The 24,863-nt window shown below is 42.7% G+C and overlaps 1 protein-coding gene across 3 annotated transcripts in view; it reads left to right on the top strand.

The window, feature by feature from the left end:
- The window catches only part of CNTNAP5 (contactin associated protein family member 5), a 409,890-nt gene that overhangs the window by 101,727 nt on the left and 283,300 nt on the right, over positions 1-24,863 (top strand). For all 3 annotated transcript variants that reach the window (XM_054043237.1, XM_054043235.1, XM_054043236.1), the window contains exons 2-3: positions 11,484-11,594; positions 20,215-20,408. In XM_054043237.1, the coding sequence (XP_053899212.1) occupies positions 11,484-11,594; positions 20,215-20,408 (305 nt within the window). The remainder of the gene's footprint in view (positions 1-11,483; positions 11,595-20,214; positions 20,409-24,863) is intronic.

The following is a 24,863-nucleotide window of genomic DNA, read 5'->3' on the forward strand; positions in this document are numbered from 1 at the left end:
CCTGTGGGCCTGAGGCTATTAGATTTTTATGGAGGCCCTGTATACGAGTCTTTTTTTCTGGGAGGGAGTTTGGTGGAGAAGGGGGCTGGGGCAGGGGATTGGGGTGCAGGAGCGGGTGGCTCCTGGCTGGCGGTGCAGCAGGGCTGCTCAGGCAGGCTGCCTGCCATAGTCCTACGCTGCTCCTGGAAACGTCTGGCTCCTAGCACATCTCTGCGGCCCCTGTAGGGAGCGGGAAAGCATGTCTCCGTGTACTGCCCACCGACCCCGTAGCTCCCATTGGCCAGTTTCTGGCCAAAGGGAGCTGTGTGGATGTTGCTGGGGGCAGGGGCAGCATGCAGATTCGCCTCTCTTCCCCCTCCTGCCCCTCCTTGCCAGGGACTGCAGAGATGTGCTAGCAGCTGGCCGCTTCCCGGAGCAGCGTGGGGCCATGGCACGCAGGCAGCCTGCCTGAGCGTCCCGCTGTACCGCGGGACTTTTAGCAGCCCAGTGTTGGAGATTGCTGCCTGTGATTTATTTTTGTGGGGCCCCCCTTGAGCTGGGGCCCTGGGCTGCAGCCCCTAAAGCCCCTGCCTTAATCCGGCCCTGACAGCAAAGGCCACCTTACCCCAAGAAGGTGGCCAGAGTTTACAGCCTATGGTGGGGAGTGCCTTCAGTAGCATGCGTGGCCTGGAAGTGGTTGGGGTGTGAGAGGGGATGAGGGCTCTGGCTGGGGGTGCAGGCTCTGGGGTGGGGCTGGGGATGAGGGGTTTGGGTACAGGAGGGGGCTCAGGGCTGGGGCAGGAGGTTGGGGTGTTGGAGGGGGTGCAGGGTGAGGGCTCTGGCAGGGAGTTTGTGTGTGGGAGGGGGCTCAGGGCTGTGCAGAGTGTTGGTGTGCAGGAGAGGGTGAGGGGTGTGGGCTCTCGACGGCACTTAACTCAGGCAGCTCCTGGGAAGCAGTGACTGGTCCCTCTGGCTCCTAGCTGCAGGGATTTCTAGGGGGCTCTGTGCACCCCCACCCCCACGTAGGCGCCACCCCCGCCTGCAGGCATGGCCCCACAGCTCCCATTGGCTGCGGTTCCCAGCCAACGGGAGCTGCGGAGGCGGTGCTAGGGACAGTGCCAGCGTACGGAACCCCCCAACCGCCCTTGCACCTAGGAGCCAGAGGGACATGTTGCCACTTCCCTGGAGCCGTGCGGAGCCGGCCTCTGAGGCCAACCAGACTTACTTACAAGGGGAGATAGATTCAATGTTTGTAATGGCTCAGCCATTCCCAGTCCTTGTTCAATCCTGAGTTGATTGTTGATAGCGGGTGGGAGGGATACCTCAGTGGTTTGAGCATTGGCCTGCTAAACCCAGGATTGTGAGTTCAATCCTTGAGGGGGCCACTTAGGAATCTGGGGCAAAATCAGTACTTGGTCCTGCTAGTGAAGGCAGGGGGCTGAACTCAATGACCTTTCAGGGTCTCTTCCAGTTCTAGGAGATAGGTATATCTCCATATATTATTTTGCCAAGGGTCCCTTTTCGACCGGGCATTCCAGTCGAAAACTGGACGCGTGGCAACCCTAGGTGTTACAGAAACCCTGGCACACCATGGAGATTTCCCAGGGATAGTTCCATCCTTTATATGTCCCCTTTATGACATTGGAATGTCATAAAGTAAACCTAATTTATTCTTCAGATCCCTCCTGGAGACTCACTTCTATTGTGATGCCTGCAAAACCCAGACTGCTGATTATGCCAAGCCAGGTGATGAGCAGTGACAGTTCCTCTTTCCCGCTCCCTCCTTCTCTTCTTGTAATCCCAATTAATGGAGCTAACCAAGCTGGGCCAACCCTTCACCATACTCATTTGCTTGTATATTGTATCACTCTTCTCTAGCCTTCATCTGTTTGTGTCACTAGAACAGAAGCCCTACAGAGCAGGGATTGTCTATCTTCCATGCTTCTACAGTACTCAGCATAATAGGGCGCCAACCACATGTTTAGCCTTTGAGTTATTCCTAATAGTAATAGTAAAACAGCGGCAGCATAGGCCACAATTTTGCCCTGTGCCTCCCCAACGACTCGCCAAGTGCCCTCAGCTCCCCATGGGGTCAGATTACTGGCAGAGTCAGGTACTATTCAGTGTATGGATAGCACAGTGTGGCCCTGATGGACTATGAATAGAAATAAATGGAAAGTTCTCAGTAAAAATCGCTCCTTCAACAACTGCATGATTGCCTCATTGAGCACAGGGCACAGCTAGAAGCAATCCAAATCCACAGGCATGGAAGAACTGCGTAGCCTACAGTCTTTTGAGGACTTTTCACTGATTGATTGTCATACTTTTCTTAGTGTTCATTAAGAACTATGTACCTTTCGTAATCTTTCTAGATGGCCTCTATAAATGGAGATCAATGTTTTCCTGTCTTGTCTCCTTTAGCAGATGAAGGAAAATAATAGCAGTGTCACGGCTTTACTAATACACCTCAGTCCTGACCTGCAACAGCCTCATCCATATTTTAGTTCTTCGGCTTCTCCGGTGCACAGACTGACGTTGGCATTAAACTTGTGTGATTCTTTTTGTGGTGCCTTTGTGATACACAGAAATATCTACTAAGAAGGAGAAGTCATCGAAACCTATTTTGATTGGACACATCAGCCAATTTTTTTTCCTCACACTGAAGAAGAATATGACTAGCTCGACAATCCTGTGCCATCCATCTCTTGATACAAAATGCACATTAGAACACTTGGAGAGGTATTGGTGGGCTAAAGTGTATTTGGATGTAGCGTACTTGGATCTAAAGTCGATCATGTCTACTGACTACATTGCATATTTCTCAGAAGCATTTTGAATCCCGTCTCTCTGGTACTAGAGTGAATGTCCCCCTTAATCATTTTGTTGAGCAATCACAGATGCAGAAGGCCCACACATAGATTATCCTGAGGTCTTGATCAAGGCTTGATTTAAGATTTTAAATGGTATGTAAGTGGTGCATAGGTTCTTTTGAAAGCCCTCTATACTATGTTGAATTTCACTCATGAAAATCCCACCTGGTTTTGATAAAAGATCCTAAAATACTCCAATCTCACCCTCACCCCTTTGCAAATCACAACCAAAATGTTTGTTGATAAAATTAGAGTTGATCATAACAGGTTTTTTGTTTGTTTTTGTTTTTAGATGAAAAATGGCTTTTCAAAAATGTATGTTAACATTTTTCATTTGGTTGAAATTTTCTGTGGTTGCTTTTGTTTTGTGGCAGTTGAGATGACAGTTGGTGTTTTGTGAGGCATGGTGTCTGGGATTTGCTGGAGTGTTTAATGAGACCAACCAGCTGCTGTAGCTTTACAGAGATTAGCATTTGAAGCACATTTGCCGTGGCATCGAGTGGAAAGGTTGGTGGTCATGCTTAATTTGTGATGGGGCTTGCCCAGGACTGAGCCCTGGCACCTCTAGGCATCCCAATTCATAGCCCTGGCACCTCTGGTCTTACTGTTTCACTTGTGAAAGTAAAAAATTGCTTGAGCCCTAGCACCTAATTGCTTTGAGCTCCAGAGCTGCTTCCATTCCAAATTAAGCACTGGTTGGTGGTATCACAGTCCTTCAGTGTGGGGTAGTGAGTACACCTGTACCAGAGAGCTCACAACTAGGATTCTGACAATATGTAACAGGGGAATAAACTGACCAATGTGGTGTGTGGAGGAAGGGGGGTCTGGTGTGTTTGTATACATTAGTACAGGGGTCGGCAACCTTTCAGAAGTGGTGTGCCGAGTCCTCATTTATTCACTCTAATTTAAGGTTTCGCGTGCCAGTCATACATTTTAATGTTTTTAGAAGGTCTCTTTCTATAAATCTATAATATGTAACTAAACTATTGTTGTATGTAAAGTAAATAAGATTTTTTAAAAAATGTTTAAGAAGCTTCATTTAAAATTAAATTAAAATGCAGAGCCCATCCGGACCGGTGGCCAGGACCCGGGCAGTGTGAGTGCCACTGAAAATCAGCTCACATGCCGCCTTTACCACGTGTGCCATAGGTTGCCTATCCCTGCGTTAGTAACAGTGGTATCGGCCTAATAGCAATTTGTAAGGGAGTGAGCAAGTACATGTTCTTGTACATGATATGTTGTTGTTCTTCAGATCTGATCAGCTAAATTGAATTCTGTTGACCCTGTGTTTTCAAGTTCTGTTGGATAGTCCTGCTGCCAATAATGGAGTACCTACAGTTAAAGAAAACTGATATGTTGGTAATATAATTACGAGAGTCATGAGGTGCCAATTTTCTGTAAATGTAGATGTTTGGTGCCACTGCCAGATGCATTCTTTTTGGACAATTTGTGGAGGTGTTCCAAATCCTGGTCTCATCCTGCTCGTCTAGCCTGAAGTACTTTCTCATGAGCACACTTCCTCAAAGTTGTGACAAATGAAAGGAAAGGCATCAATAAATGGCCAGTTATTCAGCCTGAAATGCCGATCAAATTTGAGGGTGATTATACTCTAAAAAGGGATTGTGTAAAGATTTTTTCCCCCCTTAAAATAAATAAAGAAAAATGGGGCTCTATATTATGTGTCACAATATTCCCATTTAAATAATCTCGATTTCAAATTTCAGGTAAAAGAGGTTTGGTAGGTAGAAAATCACACAAATTTAGCTTGTGGTTCTGAGAGTCAAGCTGGTTTCTTTCCATCCCTCACAATCTCATCAGTAATAGAGGTTCTGTGGGTCAAATTAGGCCACTTTGCCAATTCTTTTTTGTCAATTTCAGTCTTCATTGACACTTGGTGCAACTCCTTTAACATCAGTGGTTTTGGACAGATGGTTACCTGTTGGAATTTAGTAAACAATTCCCTTGATAAAATGAAACGGAACCCAACTTACTTAATCTTTGCTGTGTTGTCTCCTCAGAATTGACAGGAGTGAAAAGCTATAACAGATTATTATTGGTCACTAACGTACGTGTGGTTTTAGAGTAGACCCACACTGAAGTCTGGTAGTGTTGTCTTAGATGCTCTATCCACTTTGCAGGTATTGAGCCCGCTAATCAAGGAGTACTCATGATCTTCTCAGGAAGGTTACCTAGTACCTCACCAAAATGAAGGTGAAGTGGCACTTAAGTGAGGAATAGGAAGGAATTGATATATACTTGTTCATTAGCCCGTTCGTTTATAAGCCGACCCCCCCAAGATGGATAAGTAAAAATAGCAAAAACTGTATGACCCTTTCATAAGCTGACCCTATATTTCAGGGGTTGGAAAACTTTGGCTCCCAGCCCGTCAGGGTAAGCCACTGGTGGGTCGGGACATTTTGTTTACCTGGAGCATTCACAGGCACAGAACCCCTCAGCTCCCAATGGCGAACCGCGGCCACTGAGAGCTGAGGGGCTCCATGCCTGCAGACGCTCCAGGTAAACAAAACGACAATGTATTAGATATTCAATTCAATGATTCCATAGAGTTTAAAATCATCAAATTTTGGTGTAGACCCGTTTATAAGCCGACTCCCGCTCTTTGATGCATCACTTTTTTACCAAAAATATTCGGCTTATGAATGACTGTATGTGTATGGATATGTATATTAGGCAAGTTGGGCAGTCTGTAGAGAAGGCTCTTGTGAGAGAAACCAAGTCTAGTGAGATGGTTGGAGCTGAACTTTGTTACCTGAACTTTGTTACCTTATTGTTGATTTCTTAGTTAATAAAGCCAGTTCCTAGGAATTGGGTGAGTTGTTGGATTTTTGCATAGTGTGTGGATTGTATTTGTAGAGTGGGTTGCTCATGCACGTTTTTCCTTTTTAATTTGACTATGACCTTAAAGGAGCTCTTCTGGAAAGACCTGAGACCTCCTATAAGCTAGGTCTTAGAGCCCTAATGGGAAACAGAAAGTATGCTGCAGTGGAATTGGTGGCCAAATAACATGCTAAAGTGGGCCACTCAGCACTCCACTCAGTTTTGTGGAACATAAGCTAGATGTACTTGCTTTTTTGGTCAGGTCAAAAGTGAAAATGAATTTAACACTCATTCTAATTCACAGATTTTTTTTTAAGGCCAGAGGAAAAAATTATGATCAGCTAGTCTGACCCTCTGGATAATACAGGTGTGATGGGTTAGACTCCCCCCCACATTTGGGATGCAACTTGATGTACTGGGATTTCACTGACCCTGCTGCTCCACCAGGCTGGGCTCCCTCTCCCTGTTTTGCTGAATTAGGCTCGCCAGCTTCTGGAAGCACACATATACAGGTAGGTGTGTAGAATCACGGTGTCTGTAAACAGAAAACTGAGCCAGGAACTTACCCTGCACTCAAGTGCAGCTCCTTTCTGGAAAGTACACCCAAAATAATATTGTCTTGTGCTGTAGAGAAATCTATACAATGTAAGGTCATAAATTTGCCCCCTCCCTCAATGTGGAGGAAGATATGCACAACTTCTTGCCCCCCCCCCCAGTTATAAATTGCACAAACTGGGTTTAATAATAAACAAAAACAAGTTTAACAACAATAAAAGGCACATTTTAAGTGATTATAAGGGATAGCAAACAGAACAAAGTAGATTACCAAGCAAATAAAACAAAACGCATATTAAGCTTAAGATCTTAAAGAGACTGGTTTCAAGAAATAATTTCTCACCCTAAATGTTGTTTTAGGCAAGTTGCAGAGTTTCCGTAGCTTAGAGTTCCAGTTATTTCTCTTTAGAGAGTAGACTCCTGTCTTAGTCTGGACTCAGCCCTTACATTTCCCACAGCTTAGTTCCTTTGTCTCTTCAGGTACTTTCAGCAGTCTTTCTTGGGCAGGAAGGCAATGGAGAAGAGTCCTGGTAGTTTTACTCCCCAGCCTTAAATAATATTTACATAAGGCAGGAATATTTTAGTGGAAAATTACTAGACGTCCAAGATGGTGTTTTGTGCCAGGTGACAGGACCACCTGACCTAGTAGTGTCACAGCTACGTCCCAGGACACCTCTCAGGAAGGAGCGAGATTAGTATCTTCAAAGTCTTATTGTTTCTGCCTAATGGCCCATCAAGGCTGGTGGGTGTTTCCCAAATACACATGCACTTGTAATTATTACATAGTCAGTATTCCTAACTTTAGATACAGAAATGTACATGCATACGGACTGGATAATCACATCCAGTAAATTATAACCTTTCCGATGATACCTTATAAGACCCATCTTGCATAAAATATATCTCAGTTATGCCCTATCCATATCATAAGCATATTTCCGTAAAGAATATTGGGTGGTAATGTCACAACAGGCTATAGAACTTCACCCAATAATTTCTGCATTGAGCCCATAACTTCTGTTGAGCTACAGCATATGTTTTAAAAAGACACCCAGTCTTGATTTAAAACCTTCAAGTGATGGAGAATTCACCATGTCCCTAGTTAAGGTGTGCCAATGGCTAATTACCCTCATTGTTGAATTTACGACTTATTTCAAGTATGAATTTGTCTAGCTTCAGCTTCAAACCATTTGACCTCATTATCCTTTTTTCTGCTAAAAACACTCCATAGGAGGATAATTCCTGACTTGAGTACAAGGCTGTTTTTCTTTATCAGAGTATCATTCACGGCTAAGTCAAATACCTTACAGAAGTCTAAATATATTATGTCAACACAATTATCTTTATCAAAGAAACTTGTAATCTATTCAAAAAACATCAAGTTTGTTTAACAAAGATCCGTTTTCCGTAAAATCATGTTGATTGGCATTCATTATGCTACCATGTTTTTAATTCTTTACTGACTGAGTCCCATGTAAGCCTTTCCATGATTTTGCCTGAATCTAGGTCAAGCTAACCAGCTTCATAACAAATTAAATGAGGTCACGATTGCTGGCTGTTTTGTTGTCACTTGTGACTATTTAATGTTTATGCACTTTGCAAAACCACTATATGAAATGGGGCAACTCAACACGAATGTTGATCATTTTGAGAGAGAAGGCCATGCAGGGAAAGATAATCAGGAATGAGATGAAATGCTGAGAGAGCGGTGTGTGAAATTTGCACAGTGCTTGCTTGAGGCCAGCATTCAGTCCAGTCACTGTCCTGAGCACTGAAATTAATGCGGCGACATTTCAACAATATTGAATAAATCTTGAGACGGATGGCTTGATTCTGCAGTCTTTACACAAGTTCCTGGATCAGGGCCCAGAAGAGGAATGCAAAATGGTATGTGTAAGTCTCCTCTTGATTCTGTAGTGAAGCCAACAGGTGACATTAACACGATCCTTTTTAATCCCATCATCTGTTTTTCTTCTTCGATATTTTTTGCAGAAGATTAGCAAGCGTGATCAAGTGCTTTGCTGCTGGTGAAATGACTAGCTTTCTTCTCCGATTAGGGGTTTCACGAATACAGTTTGCATGCTACATATAATGAATATTTAAACAATCTATCAACTATCTTTCCAGCAACGGGCCAAGTTCTGATCCCAATTATGCTAGTATAAACTGGGAGTAACTTCATTTTGCCAGTGTGATTATTCCTGATTACACCATTGTAACCCAGAGCAGGATTTAACGTTGTGTTTCTGCTAATTACCAGTAATTCTCTATTTGTCTTCCCTTGCGATTAGGGACATTTCATACAACCATTGAGATACATTCAACCAATCAGACAAAGGAGGTTGCAGGTGGGGAGGGGATGCACTCGCATGCCTATGCACTTTAAATGAATTCATGTGCTCTTAACTTGAACATAAAGTTCTCTGTCTGCAAACTTTTGGTTTACGTTTGTGTCTGACTCTTGTGTGCATATGCATGGGAGGAAATCTGTCCTGTGTGTGTGTGAAAGAGCTGGCCATGCCTTTGGGAGACCCAAGAATGGCTCTTTCCTTGTGCCCTCAGGTACAAATTAGCCAATAGGGGGAAGGAGGGAATGAGCCCTAGAGCTGTGCTGCCAAGAGCGGGTAGCTTCACCCTACAAAAGGGCAAGTGGCTCACGCCCCCGGGTACTAGAGAGCTCAGGTAGGGATTCTAATCACAACAGTTCCTGCCATGCACTGTTCTGCCCCAAACGCTGATCCGTAGCTCAATGTCACAAAAAGGCACCCATTGACATCAGTCCACTTTGTGTCAGGCCCTGAATTGCCAATATGGCTGAATTAATGTTACTGCGAAATCATGGGGTTTTTTTGTGTGTCTTGAGTTTTGTAACCTCAATGTGGCATTAATCTCCCCCACCCGATAATTATATTTGTACAAGGGACGGGACTTGCGGAGTCCGAGAGCTTGCTAACCTGCAGGACTTCTCCTGTAATTTAAACCCGTGTTTCCTGGGTGATTCCATTAAAATTAATGGTTTTATACCCCTAATGAAAGCCTGTGCTGTAGTCATGGGCTTGTGTGTAACAGCCAGTAATGAGAAAATTTGCTTTGACTAACTTCATCCTCATTCAAACGCTGTGGGCTCAGAAGTTCAGTTGCCGCATATCAGGTTATCAGGGTCAAGTTCGGCTCAGAAGAGATGGTGAGGAAAGGAGCTGAGGGAGGAAAAGGAAATAGATGCAGTAGATAATGGATAGCCCACCCATTTGGGCTAGCCTAATTCCTTGGGATGGGGGGGAAGTATTCTAGCCTTACTCCATAGTATAGTATCAGAGGGGTAGCCGTTTTAGTCTGTATCCACAAAAACAACGAAGAGTCCGGTGGCACCTTAAAGACTAACAGATTTATTTGGGCATAAGCTTTCATGGATAAAAGACCACTTATTCTGATGCATGGAGTGAAAATTACAGATACAGGGATAAATATACTTGCACATGAAGAGAAGGGAATTACCTTACAAGTGGAGAACAAGTGATGACAAGGCCAATTCAGTCAGGGTGGATGTGGTCCACTCCCGATAATTGATGAGGAGGTGTCAATACCATGGGATAGAAAATTGCTTTTGTAGTGAGCCAGCCACTCCCAGTCCCTATTCAAGCCCAAATTGATGGTGTTAAGTTTGCAAATGAATTGTAGTTCTGCAGTTTCTCTTTGAAGTCTGTTTTTGAAGTTTTTTTTATTGCAGGACAGCTACTTTTAAATCTGTTATTGAATGTCCAGGGAGATTGAAGTGTTCTCCTACTGGCTTTTGTATGTTACCATCCTTGATGTCTGATTTATGTCCATTTATTCTTTTACAGAGAGACTGTCTGGTTTGACCAGTGTACATGGCAGAGGGGCATTGCTGGCACATGATGGCATATTATCACATTAGTAGATGTGCAGGTGAATGAGCCCCTGATGGTGTGGCTGATATGGTTGGGTCCTATGATGGTGTCGCTGCAGTAGATATGGGGATAGAGTTGGCAAGAGGGTTTGTTACGGGGATTGATTCCTGGGTTGATGTTTCTGTGGTGTGGTGTGTAGTTGCTGGTGAGTATTTGCTTCAGGTTGGGGGCTGTCTGTAAGTGAGGACTGGCCTGTCTTCCAAGGTCTGTGAGAGTAAGGGAGCATTTTCCAGGATAGGTTGTAGATAGTTGATGATGTGCTGGAGAGGTTTTAGCTGGGGACTGTAAGTGATGGCCAGTGGTGTTCTGTTAGTATAGTATAGGATTTTCTTTAAGTACAATCTATCTTCCTCCCCCTGCTGTTGTGAGTCCCTCTGTTGTATGTATGTAATTTTCCTCTGCTTAGCATGGAGGTGAGATGCTGTCACTTCCACTCCCACATTCCATATGTGTGTTTAAGGGTCTTTCAGTAATGAAGAAACCAAGCACTATCCAGTCTGTGTAGACTCAGGGCTTGGTGGGGGCATTGCTACAGTCTTTTACAGGAACTGTTGAATTTTACAACACAATGAGTGTGAGGAAGATCCGTTTGTCTTTCAGTTATGGATGGACTGAAACAATCTTAAAATTCCACCAAGTATGTCCATATACTCTCCAATAGCTCAACCAAAGCTGAAGGTGTTTCCTCGAGACTTTCCCCACCACCCAATAAATTGCCTCTGGGCTCGATATATCTTTAGTATCCAACAAACCTTATCAGTGTTTTACTAGAAAGGTTCTTCTTCCCTAGGCAAACCAGCACTCATAGACTCATAGACTTTCTTCCTCCCTCACTGGCTTCTAGTCACCCAAAGCACAGTAGGTACAGCAGCTCAAATTTTCAGAAGTTGTCTAATTTTGGTGGTCCCAACTTGAGGCACATAAGGCCTGGGTTTCAGAGGTGCTGAGAAATTGCAGCTTCTATTGACTCCAGTTAGAGCTGTGGCATAGTCAACACTTCTGGAAATCAGTCTCCAATTGGGACCACCAAAACTAGAGGGCAATCATGACAGTTAAAAACTGGGTGTTTGGCTGCCTCTACTAATTTGCTAACTTAAGTAACTGCTCGTTCAGATTTCCTTGTAGAACCCTCTCTGATGATCAGTTAATCACACTGATCTGCTCAGAATGTCAGCTCAATAAATAGTTACCAGTTTGTTAAAGACCATTTAGGTTTGTGTGTGTTTGTTTGTTTTTTTCCAAAAAGTCCAACTGAGCAAAGTTCTTCCTACTTTTTATCTGACATCCCGTTTATTTCTCTTTTGTTTTATAGATAATTGCGATGATGCACTAGTATCCTCATTGCCTCTGACCGCCTTTGACAGCTCCTCAGAGCTCTTCAGCGTTCACAATCCCAGCTTCGCCAAGCTCAACAGACGGGATGGTAAGGTCACTGGGTGAAATGCCCATGACAGTTTTTACTACAGCTTTTGTGAATAATTCATTTGGGTAGAAGCTTGTGGAGTATTTAGCGCCTGCTTGCCTGGAATCATCTCTTACAATCTGAGGTGCATAGTTAGTTGAAAATAGCTCATTAATGTTTGGGGAAAGCCCCAAATGCAGTGGAAATTTACTGCTGATTCTTAAGGCCTCTCAAGTGGAAGTTCAGGTAAACTCCATTAGTTTCTTTTGCTTTCTACTATAGGTCCTGTAGTCCCAGGACAAAGTAGCCTGTTAAATCTGCTGCACTGTTCCCAAATTTAGTTCTCCAGTAGCAATCCGCTTTCTTTCTTTCTTTCTTTCTTTCTTTCTTTCTTTGTATTGTCATTGCACATAGGAACCCTAGTCATGGGTCAGGACCCCAGTCAATTAGGCTTAGAAGTGCCATTGGAAATTCCAGTGGAGAAGAATAGATTCACAGCTCTTTGCCCTGCAGAGGTGACCTTCTCTTCAGGTCTCCACCCTGAAGCATGGACGGGGAAGTGAGGATTGTCCTGAGGTATGGCTAGTGGGTTTAAACACAGTGGGAATCCATAAGGACCAAACTCCATGTTACTAGGGAGAAGCAGGCTACCTCTGTGACTAACCCTAAACCCTAATCTTCTGCAGTTCTCCAGATTTGTATTTGCTATATGGGTTAGCACTACCCTGAGTCACATTCTGTGATGTGGTTTCCCCCCTACTGGCTACTGTCCTTAGACTAAAGCCCCTTGACTTGGTCTTGGTTCCAATTTTCAGGGGTTAGTCTTATAAGACAGGAGACCTTTATGGAAAAGAAATAAGGTTCATTTTTTCTTTCTGAAAAATAGCAAGCCGGAGATTTCTGTCCTATACCAAACCATGTTTATCTGGCTCTCTTCAGAGTAGCTTTACAAGGACGCCTACTTGGATGCACTGTACTAGCTGCCATAAAAGGTTTTAGCAGTATATACAGATATTCAGAGATTGGAGAGGTATTAAATGGAAGTGAAATGTCTCAACTTTGACTCAGTGAGAGTGTCTCTCAATAAATAGCTGGAAAGGAAGTTGTGTGACAGTTGCCCAACATACACAAGGTTGAAGAATCCACTCAGCAAAAAGCCAGACGTCAATCTGGCAAGGAACCTTGAGTGTTGGGTCTTGTTTCCCTACTGTCTAGCCTCTCTGAGCACAGCACTGACCTTTCAGGCTCCCCAGTACTTAAACACACCCCTCTGCCAACCCCTATCCCCCCAAAAAAACTAAACAAAAAACATGTGACGATTCTGGTTTAAAGTTTTCCATCAGGGGCATGCAGTAGCTGTGAGGCAGTACGGACACACACACACTTTGTTCAGTCTATGATTTTATGCTCTTTTACTTACAAAACAATAAAACATCCTAAACACAATGTCCCTTGCTAGGTCCTCCTTCCCTTGGGGAGTCATTTCCGTTGCATCAGGTGAGCAGGCAGGGTCCTCCACCACCCTGTCTACACTGCCCCTTCCGCACCCTCTCTCATCTTAATCTGGTGCAAAATGGCTCTCTCACCAGCTCCTCCTGGGAGTCCTTTTATAGACTCTTGCTGGGGTCACCTGTTCTTTTGTTCTGCCTTATGTTTTAGTTAAGTTCCTGAAAAATGCTACTTTAAGCTAATCCAATTTCCCCATAAGAATTAATGTAATGGGGGACGGGGGCTAGATTCCAGGGACTTTTTTTTCATCACACTATATATATATATATATATATATATATATATATATGTGTGTGTGTGTGTATGTATGTATGTATGTATGTGTATATATATATATATATATATATATATACACATACATACATACATACATACACACACACACACATATATATATATATATATATATATATATAAAGTGTGTGTGTTTTAAACAAAGAATTTAATACTGCATACTGCAATGATGATTGTGAAGCTTGGTTGAGGTGGTGGAGTCAGAGGGTGGGATATTTCCCAGGGAATGCCTTGCTGCTAAATGATGAACTAGCACTTGGCTGAGCTCTCAGGGGTTAACACGTTGTTAATGTAACCTCACACTCTACAAGGCAGCATGAATGGAGGGAGGAGACACAATAGATGCGTGCCAGTGTCTGCAAACATTTCCTGCGGAAACTGAACGTGATGATGAACCCACGCTATCCCACTCGAACATACCATTCCCTCCACCTTCCAAAGTGCTGGTGGTGCATGTGTTTGTGAGACAGACACTCACACTGTGTGTGTGTGTGTGAGAGAGAGAGAGAGAGACACACACACACACACACTCAAAAACCGTGGGTGTGAGAGAGAGACAGAAAGAGAGACACACCGTGCATGTGAGGGACACACACACACCATTTGTTTATGTGTGAGAGAGAGATGCGCATTTCCCCTTTAAGTACGCTGACCTCACTCTAAGTACATTGCCTTTTTAAGTAGATCAGCAAGTTGAGACAGCAGCTGCAACCAGCAAGCTCCCTCCCTCCTGAGCCCTGTGGTGTCTCTGCCCTGCTCTGTGGAGATGGGGGGCAGGAGCGGGTGGAGGCGGACATCCTGACATTAGCACCCCTCTTTCCCTTGCACAGCAAGCAGGAGGCTCCTGGGAACAACTCCAAGGCAGAGGGCAAGAGCAGCACACGGTAGTGCGGCGAGGGACAGCTGAACTGCCCTGCAATTGATAGCCTGCTGGGCAGCTGCTGCACAGGGAAGTTAGGGGAGCGGGGAGCTGCTGGGGGGGCTGCCGGTCCACCGTGTCTCCAAGCCCCCACCAGCTTGCTTCAACTGGCTGCTCTCCCTGCAAGCAGTGGACAATGCAGGTTGCTGCCAAACAACATTATACAGGAGCATTACGCAACTTTAAACAAGCATGTTCCCTAATTGATCAGTGACATAACAATGAAACAACGTTAACTGGGACGATGTTAAGTGAGGAGTCACTTTAATTCTCCATTACTCCCATCCCTACCCCTTCAGACAAGAGGAGGAAGCATCTTCTCTCAGGTGTAGCAAACCTATTGTCTCAGTGTTTTTTGCTTTGAATATTGCAGTGTTGTTGTAATTGCGTTGGTCCCTGGATATGAGAGACACCAGTGGGTGAGGTAGTATCTTTTATTGAGCCAACTTTTTCACACCATCATTGAGTGCTGATCCTTGGCCATTGTCTCTGACATAACACAGCCCTGCTAGCGCAAGTGGGATCCACATACATATAGACTGAATGTGACACAGTAATTTCATGACACAATTTCATAACCTCATCCACAATTCAGAAGTGGTGCAGACACAACCCCAGTTCCACACAAGGGATGTGGAGGGAGGGGAGGCCCTCCCTCCACCGCCCTCCCCCACTCACCAGCCAGAGTCGCTGGCCAGGCGTATTGGGGAATAAGATACTCTGTGAAATGGGATGAAGTCGTTCATTCCTCCTCCAGAATGAGGGGCCAGCAGGGGAAGGATTGTGCTTCTCTGAGCCGCAATTGGTTCTGAGTCTGCCCCAGTGTGGTGTAGCTACACTCTTGTCATTACTTGGGGCAGATTTAAAGTTAGGGTAATGATATTTAAACGGAACCACCTTAAATGGGATTCTTAGCTGAGGCAGGAAATAGAGCTGTGTTAAAAATACATGATGCTGAATATTTGGAGGCATCAGTTCAGCTCTAATTAGACCTACAGTGTAACATCATGAAAACCACCCTCCTCGTAGGCACAGTTCTTGGTGATAGCAAAAGAGAGAGCATGTGAAATTCACTCTTGAGTAAAAGTCCTGTCCAGGGCCTATGAAAAACATAAATCTCATTTTTGAAAGCTTATGTGGGGCTTATGATGATGTTGTTGTTGTTAGTCCATGAGGTGTGATCCCTGCACAGGGGTGAATTTCACCTGAATGAAGAACATAGAGGCTGGGAGCTGCCCTTGGTACTATTTGACTGACTTCCACAGAATTGTACATGTGTAACAGAGAGCAGAATTTAGCACAGAGACTAAACTAAATTCCTATCCCAGGGCGGAGGAGCTTGTTCCACCAGTGCGCATAAACTGTACCATGGGGATTATTTACAAAGATAACATCCCCCCACAGGTACTGCATCACGATTTCCTAAATCCGTTGGGCCAGATCCAAAGCTGAGGTAAATAGAGGTGTACCCCCACAGCTGAGGTAAATAGAGGTGTACTCATTGTAATCCATAGAGCTACACTTATTTATACTGACTGATGATCTGGCTCCTTATATTTAGGATCAAAACTATTTGTTCATAGAAAGTTACTGTAGGTAAAGGTTGAGTTTATGATGGTGACCACTGAAACAATCTGTGAACAAAACCACAGGACTTCAGTTTCTAGAAACATACATTTATTTAACAATTCCCCCCCCCCCTTTGGATAAATACCTGCAATATAAAGGATTACATAGAATTCTATCTATCACACTATAGTTCTTGTAAAAATAAGCATATATCATGCATTTCAAAATAACTACAGGTACTCAGAGTAGCAAGGAACAATGTTTCAATATGCACATGTATTTAATAGCAGCCTGATTAATGTATTTTAATGCAAAGAGGCACGCTACATATGGAAACAAAGTGTGACCCAGATCTACATTAGCAGAAAGCTTGTAAAATTGTCAACGTGGTACTGTAATAGACAACAATAAATTGAAGGCTGTTGAATAAATAGCAAAAGGCTGTTTTTAAAAAGACTTGCAGAACTGAAATGTTACAGTAAAAATCCCTGGTTAAAATGGCTTTTTTTCGTGATGGAGTTCAATCCAAATGTTAATCGAGTGAAGGGGCTCAATCCAAATACTGCTAACGCTATGTTGGATCTACTAAAGTAGTCCATATAATTCTGATCCATAGAATTCTGGTAAATCTGATTTCTGGAACGGATTTAACAAATTGCAATTTTGTTTACCATAAACAAATAAATAGATGAAAAGGAACTAATTGCTAAAATAAAACTAGGCTTCCTCAGATCCCCAAAAACTCTCCACCTGAGCGCTCAATGTAGATAATTGTAGCTTAGAAGAAATATATATATATTTTTCATCAAATGTGATTTGTTTTAGGGCAGGTGGTTTGATCTGGGCATTAAAGTAAGGCTGTGCAGCAGGGAAGCACTTACTTTCAGCAGGAAGTCCGAGAGTTTTCAGCACAATATAAAGCCCGCTGAGCTGCTTGCAAGATGCTCAAGACAGAGGGCGAGCATTTGTGTTACTTCATATTAATAAAACCCCGTAATAAGTACAGACATCCTAAGCAGCTCCATGTAAAATAAAGAAAACAAAACGAAAAACCACACTGATTGCAGAACGCTGGGGTTTTTAAAGTGTCGTTTTCACAATTAATTTTTTTACAATTTGTACATTTTGCCGGATTTGTTCTTTTCAGTTTATTTTTGGGACTCCAGCCTGGGAACCATATGATCTTACAGCCTGTGTGTCTCTAGCATTATAATTTGTTGCCATGGAGAACATGAGCTCATGTATCAGGCGCCTTTGGCACCGAGGCCGATGAGAGACCCTTTTCCCCTAGCCCTTTCTGCTCACCTCCAACTTGTGATGAACGATAGAGAAATAATGCCGGAGCTGTACAGAAACAAGCAGATCGGCATATACTCTTTCCTCCAACACGTGCACAGAACTCCCATCAAAGCCAATGGGAGTTGGGCAGGAGGAATGGGGGAAGAATATCCCTCTTAGCTATGATGCTGTAAACTACTAAGCCCACGGAAAGTTCATTAATCATCTCATCCTTCTAATTTTAATATGGGAGACGTGGTGATCTCATGCATATTTTACCACTTTAGAGAGCGCCATCAAAGAATGTCTAAATAGACCGGGTGTAATAAATGCCACATTCTGTCTGGTTTATAATTACCCGGCCCTCTTAATAAAAGAGATTCATCTAAACACGCCTGCAGCACAGTTCGCGGTGGAGTTTTAACCCCCTCGCCTCATATTTCATCCCCCACGTTGCAGAGCATGCTTTACAGTCTTCTTTAATTTTCTTGTGCATAACTGCTGGCATCTGCTCCCTGGAGTGGATGTGTCACAAGAGAGTGGCAGACCAGATGGCAGAAGAGGAAGTGCCACACGCCAAATGTGCCTATGAATTATATATTTCAATAGGCGGGAGCGGGGAGAATTCCCCAGTGAATAATGTGGGGAATAGAAATGTACATGCATAGCCTTTCTGGCAGTGCCTGGCAATCTGTCTTCGGGCCACTCACGTATATAGCAGCTGCTTGCGTTCAGGAAGAAAGACAATATTTACCTTGGCAACCCCTGCACCACTTGATATATATATTTGGGCTGCCTGGACCTTGGTTCCAGCCCTGCAGGAGAAAGCAGGTACGGTGAGCCTGCCTATTCCTTAACTGGAGCAGGTGAGTGGGGAGAGGCCGGGAAACGCGTTGGGTCTGCCCCAGTGCAGGGGCGTCGTAATTTGCTGTTGCTACAGGTCAGCAGCAACTACCTGCCTGGAACAAGGAGAAAGCCGTGAGGGAATTCCTTGTCTGAGGCGCGGTGCTTTCTGGGACAGCTCCGAGGATGGTGTGCGGAGCAGCTGCTGGTGTGTCAAGAAGTGGGGGTGTAGTGGCAAAGACCATTTTGGAAAGCAGGGTTCTGGATGGCACGGGTCAGAACAGAGTGACAGGCTGGAGCTGCGGGACAGCTCTTGTGGCTGTGTTTTTACAAACAGCAATGCTGAAGTCTTGAGGATGCCATCCCCTCCAGAAGCAGTGCTGGGCTGGGAGGTTGCTGCTTCTTAGTGCTGTGTGGTGGCTTCTCTGTTGTGAGCTATCTTGTTGTTGCTGCTTGTGTGCTTGTAAAGAGGAGACCAGCAGGCTGAGCTGAGCTGAATACTGAGTGTGTAAGTGTGTGTAAGGAAGTAAGCCTTGAGAGCAGATAAGAGAGCAGATAAGCATAAGCGTGCATGTCTCAGTCAGAGGAATATATACACTTCTTTGTCCATATACTCACTGGAATGGGGGAAGATGCTCCTCTTTCAGAGAGATGGCTGAATTCGGTTATCAGCCCCTGTCACCTTTTATGGGCTCAGCATCTTCCTGGGATGGTCTTGGTAGCATTTTCCGCTCCTGATTGTGCAATGTGCTAATGCATATGCAGCAGGCTTGTAATTGTTCTTCAAAGGTATGGTTGTATTGCTCTTGTCTTCATGGCCGGAAATCCTCAGAACATCTTCAAAGTTAGTTTTCGCTCTTTTTGTTATTTGGTTCGTTTTCCTAGATACTCTTTTAGTTCCATGAGCATTTAATAGGAGTTGAAATTGTTTCTGTTGGGGCCACATGAAAGTCTTTCAGCTCTTAAAATAGTCTTTATGAAATGTAAATGATTATTAAAGCGTCTTTAAACTTAAATGGTCATCAAAGAAGATATTAGCTTTTCTTCTTACCATTCTTGGAGAGTTTCTTCTTGTCTTTCACATTTGCTAAGGAATTGCTTAAGCATTGCCAGATAGCAAATTAATTCCCAATTAATATAAATATTGTTATACTAAATTGCTTCTTTCATTAGTAACTGGTGACCACATCAAATGACCTTGTTATATTTGTACCTAAAACATCTTACTGTTCATATAACAATGGTATCAGGAAGTTATATGAATGGCTTGCATTCAGATACCAAATATTTGTGAATGAGCATGTCAGTGGAAGCTTGTACCATCTTGAAAACAATGCTTTTACGAGTAAATATGAGTTTAAAAAACCCAATACCTTCTGTAAAACATTTCTAACCATAAACACTTTCATTAAAGTGTAAAGAATAGAGACTATATGGTGTTTATAAAGAAATCCATTCCAGTAAGGATATTTCTAGAAATTTTTGTGGGGGCTTAAAAGTGAAGGTTTTTCTTTTTCCTAAGAGTCCAATTTTTATGATTTAGTTTATTGCTTTGCTAACACATCCATAAGTATCAATCCTCTTTGGAATATCCTGAATAAAGAACATGCTTGCATTTTTACACAACCAGATCTCTTTGTAATACATCAATATCTTGTTCTTTGAGAAGGCCCTCTTGTTGGTTGGTTGACTTTCGACCAAATTATCTCTACTTTTACAACCTAACATTTGTAGTATATTTACAACTTGCAATTAAAGATTGCAATCAAGTATTCTATACAAGGAACAAATCACAGTAGCTAACTCTTATGTGCATCTTTCAAACCTTGCTATAAAAGAAAATAGAAGAGAATGTTAAAACAGGGACTATAAAGCTGCATCCCAGAATCTATACAAATACACGTTGCGGTAATAAATGCATTTTTATGACTAAGAAGATGTAATCCTCTTTTTTTGTAGCGTGGTGACTGTCACTGGTTGACAGAAAGTAGAGATTGCCTAGGAATTTCCTTATTTAATGTGGACTTTTCATTTAATTAAATAAGCAACCATAAACACGTGAGCTATTATATTTGCCAACCATCCTATATATGAAAATAATTTTAAATTTCAGTAAAATTGGGGCAAGTTTGTAATAAAATTAAAATTCTAAGATTAAATGAGTTTTATTCATAACCATTTGGGTGCCAATGTTGAACTCCTAAGCCACCTCTCTCTGATCTCTCCTAGGAGCTGGTGGTTGGTCCCCATTGGAATCGAATCCGAAACAATGGCTTCAGATTGATCTGGGAGACAGAGCTGAGATTACAGCAGTCGCCACCCAAGGCAGGTACGGAAGCTCTGACTGGATAACAAGCTACATTCTAATGTTCAGCGATACAGGACGCAACTGGAAGCAGTACAGACAAGAAGACGGGATCTGGGTATGTCTACGCTTTTTTTTCCGTCCAGATCAGTTGTTACAATTGAACTTGGCAAGTTCCAGGCAGACTTGGCCCATGGTGTTTAGCTTCAGACTAGTTTGGGGTTTGGACAAAACAAAGTTTTTTTTCTTTATTTTAACAAGTTCCTACTTTGGAATAGATTTGGAAGCAGAATGGTTTAGTGGTGAGACCGGGGACTCCAACACACGATGACTATTCTAATCCCCATTAGACCACTGATTCTCTGTGTCACGTTGCATTATGGACTGATGGCTAGATTGTGCTTCAGGCTACATGAACACTCAGGGAAGTGAGACTCTTCCTTATGCTTTTGTGCACGGTGGACTTTGCAGTTGGGTTACGTTGGGGTAAGTGGAGCAACCAGCCTTCAGAATCCCTGCCGAGAGCAGGTGGGCAGGCAGCGAGCAAAGTCTTGGCTATCTGCCCCACTCGGGCTTGCTGGCCAGAGAGGCTGAGCCAGTGTGGGAATGGGTAGTAATATGTTCCCAGTATAGGAGGAGCCGGGTATGTCTGCGATACAGTAACTTTAAGGGTTGCTCCCGAGCAGCTGTATTTTCGGCATAGTCTTGCGCACACAGCAGTGCCTAAAGTCAGATTCGAGCCTTGCTGTACCTCAAGCTAAATGCTTGAATATATCTGGTGCCCTGTTAAATTAATGAAACCAGCGTAGAGGCTATTAGTGAAATGAAGTAAAATCTCACCAGAAACACCAATACGAAGTAAAATATTGCCTGGAAAAGTAGAAAGGACTTTGCAAAAATCCTTCCGGTCATATATAAATATTTGTCTAAACTATTATATATGGTTTTTCCTTTTCCTTGCTATACCATTCATTTGTGGGATCAGTGTCCTATATTGTACTACAATGTGTGCTGATGCTCAGTAAAATATATTCTGAAAATAAAGGATAAAATTAAGATATGTGATGAGTGAACTTCAAAAGTTCAGATACACATCTCAGCTTCTTTGGAACAGTTTGCTGAAGGAAAAATTTGTAAATTTCACAAGAGCAGGTTATTCCAGGAGATTTCCAGAATTTGGAGATTACAGATGAGCAGGGCTGCAGTAATAACAGTGTTTTGTCTGTATTTCACTTCCACTTTTGGATAAATCCCAGGAAATACAGAAGCATGCACAATATTAAAAGAAAGAAAAAGGTTAACCAAACTGTCTCCCATTCTCATTTGCACTGCTGTTTCACTGTGTGACTTGGAGAAAGTGACTTAAGCTCTCTGTGCTTTCAGTTAGAAAATGTATAAACAAAAGATGGGCTTAAAATTTAGGCCTGCTTCTCCTCTCACAATTACATAAATCAAGAAGACTCCATTCAAATCAATTAAACCACTCCTGTTAAAGTGGAGTGAATTAAGTGCAGGGACCATTTGCAAAATGCAGCTTTTGATCTAGGTGTGGACTTGGATAAACTTCAGAAGGTTCAAACATTGGACCCGAATCTTTCAGTGTTCAAAGAATCCAAAATTATTCAGTGTTTCCTGACCTCCTACTGCTGGTTCTGTATTAGAAAGAGTTATTTTTCATAAGTGTAAATTAATTTGCATTTCAAGAAATGATTTTTTTTCAAAACATGACTTGTTAGGACTGAACTTCCCTCCTTTTCAGAAACTTAGAACCAGTTTTTCCTTTAGTAAAGTTTTCTTCTAAAAGAGGAACTTAAAAGACAACTGGTAAAATTTACAGTAGCAAATCTTCATGCCCTAAGGATCCAATTTAGAGAGTTTCTGATCTGGCACTGAGTCTTGCGTACCACAATAAGAATATGCCCGGCAGGCATTTAGCAGTAGATCAGGATTTATGAAGGAGCTGAACTCTTCCACATTACTAAATAATCAGGCGTGAAGGTGCTTCTAGGAAAAACCTTGTGACACAACTTCCAAAGCCTCAGTAGGTCTGCAGACTTCCTATCTGAAGAGCAATGTTATAAAGTTTTGTGGTGCGAACAATTTTAGAACAAATATGAGATTATTTTTATAGTAATGGAAATGTGAAATAGAATTTGGGTAAGACGAAGAAAATGGTCCTGGTATTTTCTTGCTGCATGATGGCTTCCTAAACTCAAATGTTTATGATGTGACACCCAGCAATGCAGGTTTAGGTCCCCATACCCAGGGTATAAGGTGAAATTCAGGTTAAGTTACAGCTTCACCAAACTTTGTTTGAACAAGAGCTATACAAAATACACGAAATAAAAATTGAAATGATATGAAACATGTTTGGTTTGCCATTTCATTAGACTCAACATTCAGCCTTGCTTAATAAAAAATCTCACTAAGGTTCAAGAACTTTTACAGCTTCAGGTAGAAATAGTGAAATCCAGCAATATTTTTGCATGATTTTGATCCCAATTCAAGTGAAATTTGGTGATTGGGGTTGAGTTTCTCCTTGAGTGTTTCGGTTGTTTATACTGTAAACTCAAGGAGCATGAACCCTGCAGAAACTGAAACCCAAAAGAGGTTATGACAAATGCGGGAGACAGTCTGATCTAATTTAGGCTCTGTTCTCAGAGTCTCTTATGGGTCTGGGTAAGCATAGAATCATAGGACTGGAAGGGGCCTGGAGAGGTCTTCTAGTCCAGTCCCCTACACTCAAGGCAGGACTTAGGCTATGTCTGCACTAGAGACTTTACTGCAGCACCTGAGTCACTGTAGGATATTCCATGAAGCCATTCTATGCAGATAGGAGAGAGCTCTCCCGTTTATATAAATAAACCACCCCAACGAGTGGTGGTAGCTGTGTTGGCAGGAGAGCGTATCCCGCCGACATAGCACTGTCCACACCGGCGCTTCTATCGGAGTAACTTATGTTGGTCAGGGGTGTTTTTTTCCCCACACCATTGAGCAACATACATTTTACTGACAAATGTGCTAGTGTAGACATAGTCCTCTAGACCATCCCAGACAGGTGTTTATGTAACCTGCTCTTAAAAATCTCCAATGATGGAGATTCCACAGCCTCCCTAGGCAATTTATTCCAGAGCTTAACCACCCTGACAGTGAGGAAGTTTTTCCTAATGTCCAACCTAAACTGCCCTTGCTGCAATTTCAGCCCATTGCTTCTTGTCCTATCCTCAGAGGTTAAGAACAATTTTTCTCCCTCTTCCTTGTAACAAAATGTTATGTACTGTACTTGAAAACTGTTATCATGTCTCCTCTCAGTATTCTCTTTTCCAGACTAAACAAACCCAATGTTTTCAATCTTTCCCCACAGGTCATGTTTTCTAGATCTGTAATCATTTTTGTTGCTCTTCTCTGGGCTTTCTCCAATTTGTCCACATCTTTCCTGAAATGTGACACCCAGAACTGGACACAATACTCCAGTTGAGGCCTAATCAGTATGGAGTAGAGCAGAAGAATTCCTTCTTGTGTAATGCTTACAACACTCCTGCTAATACATCTCAGAATGATGTTTTCTTTTTTTGCAACAGTGTTACACTGTTGAATCTCATTTAGCTTGTGATCCACTATGACCCCCTGATCCCTTTCCACAGTACTTCTTCCTAGGTAATCATTTCCCATTTTGTATGTGTTTGCAACTAATTGTTCTTTCCTAACTGGAGTACTTTGCATTTGTCCTTATTGAATTTCATCCTATTTACTTCAGACAGTTTGTCCAGATCATTTTGAATTTTATCCCTATACTCCAAAGCACTTACAACCCCTCCCAGCTTGGTATCATCCTCAGACTTTATAAGTGTACTTTCTATGCCATTATCTGAATAATTGTGAAGATATTGAATAGAACCAGACCCATAATGGACCCCATTTGATATGACCTTCCAACTTGACTGTGAACCACTGATAGCTACTCTCTGAGAACAGATTTCCAGCCAGTTATGCACTCACCTAATAGTAGCTCCATCTAGGTTGTATTTCTGTAGTTTGTTTATGAGAAGGTCATGCAAACCAGTATCAAAAGCCTTACTAAAGTCAAGATATGCCACATCTACTGCTTCCCCACCTATCCACAATGCTTGTTACCCTGTTAAAGAAAGCTTTTAGGTGGGTTTGACACAATTTGTTCTTGACAAATCCATGCTGACTGATACTTATCACCTTATTATCTTCTAGGTGTCTGCAAATTAATTGCTTAATTATTTGCTCCATTATCTTTCGGGGTACTGAAGTTAAGCTGACTGCTCTGTAATTCCCTGGGTTGTCTTTATTCCCCTTTTTATAGATTGGCACTATATTTGCCCTTTTCCAGTCCTCTGGAATCTCACCCGTCTTCCATGACTTTTCAAAGATAATCGCTAATGGCTCAGATATCTCCTCAGTCAGCTCCTTGAGTATGTTAGGATGTATTGCATCAGGCCCTAGAGACTTGATAACATCTAACTTACCTAAGCAATTTTTAACTTGTTCTTTCCCTATTTTAGTCTCTGATCCTGCCTCATTTTCACTGGCATTCACTACATTC

The sequence above is a fragment of the Malaclemys terrapin genome, chromosome 11 (assembly GCF_027887155.1).
Source record: "Malaclemys terrapin pileata isolate rMalTer1 chromosome 11, rMalTer1.hap1, whole genome shotgun sequence".
NCBI lineage: Eukaryota > Metazoa > Chordata > Testudines > Emydidae > Malaclemys > Malaclemys terrapin.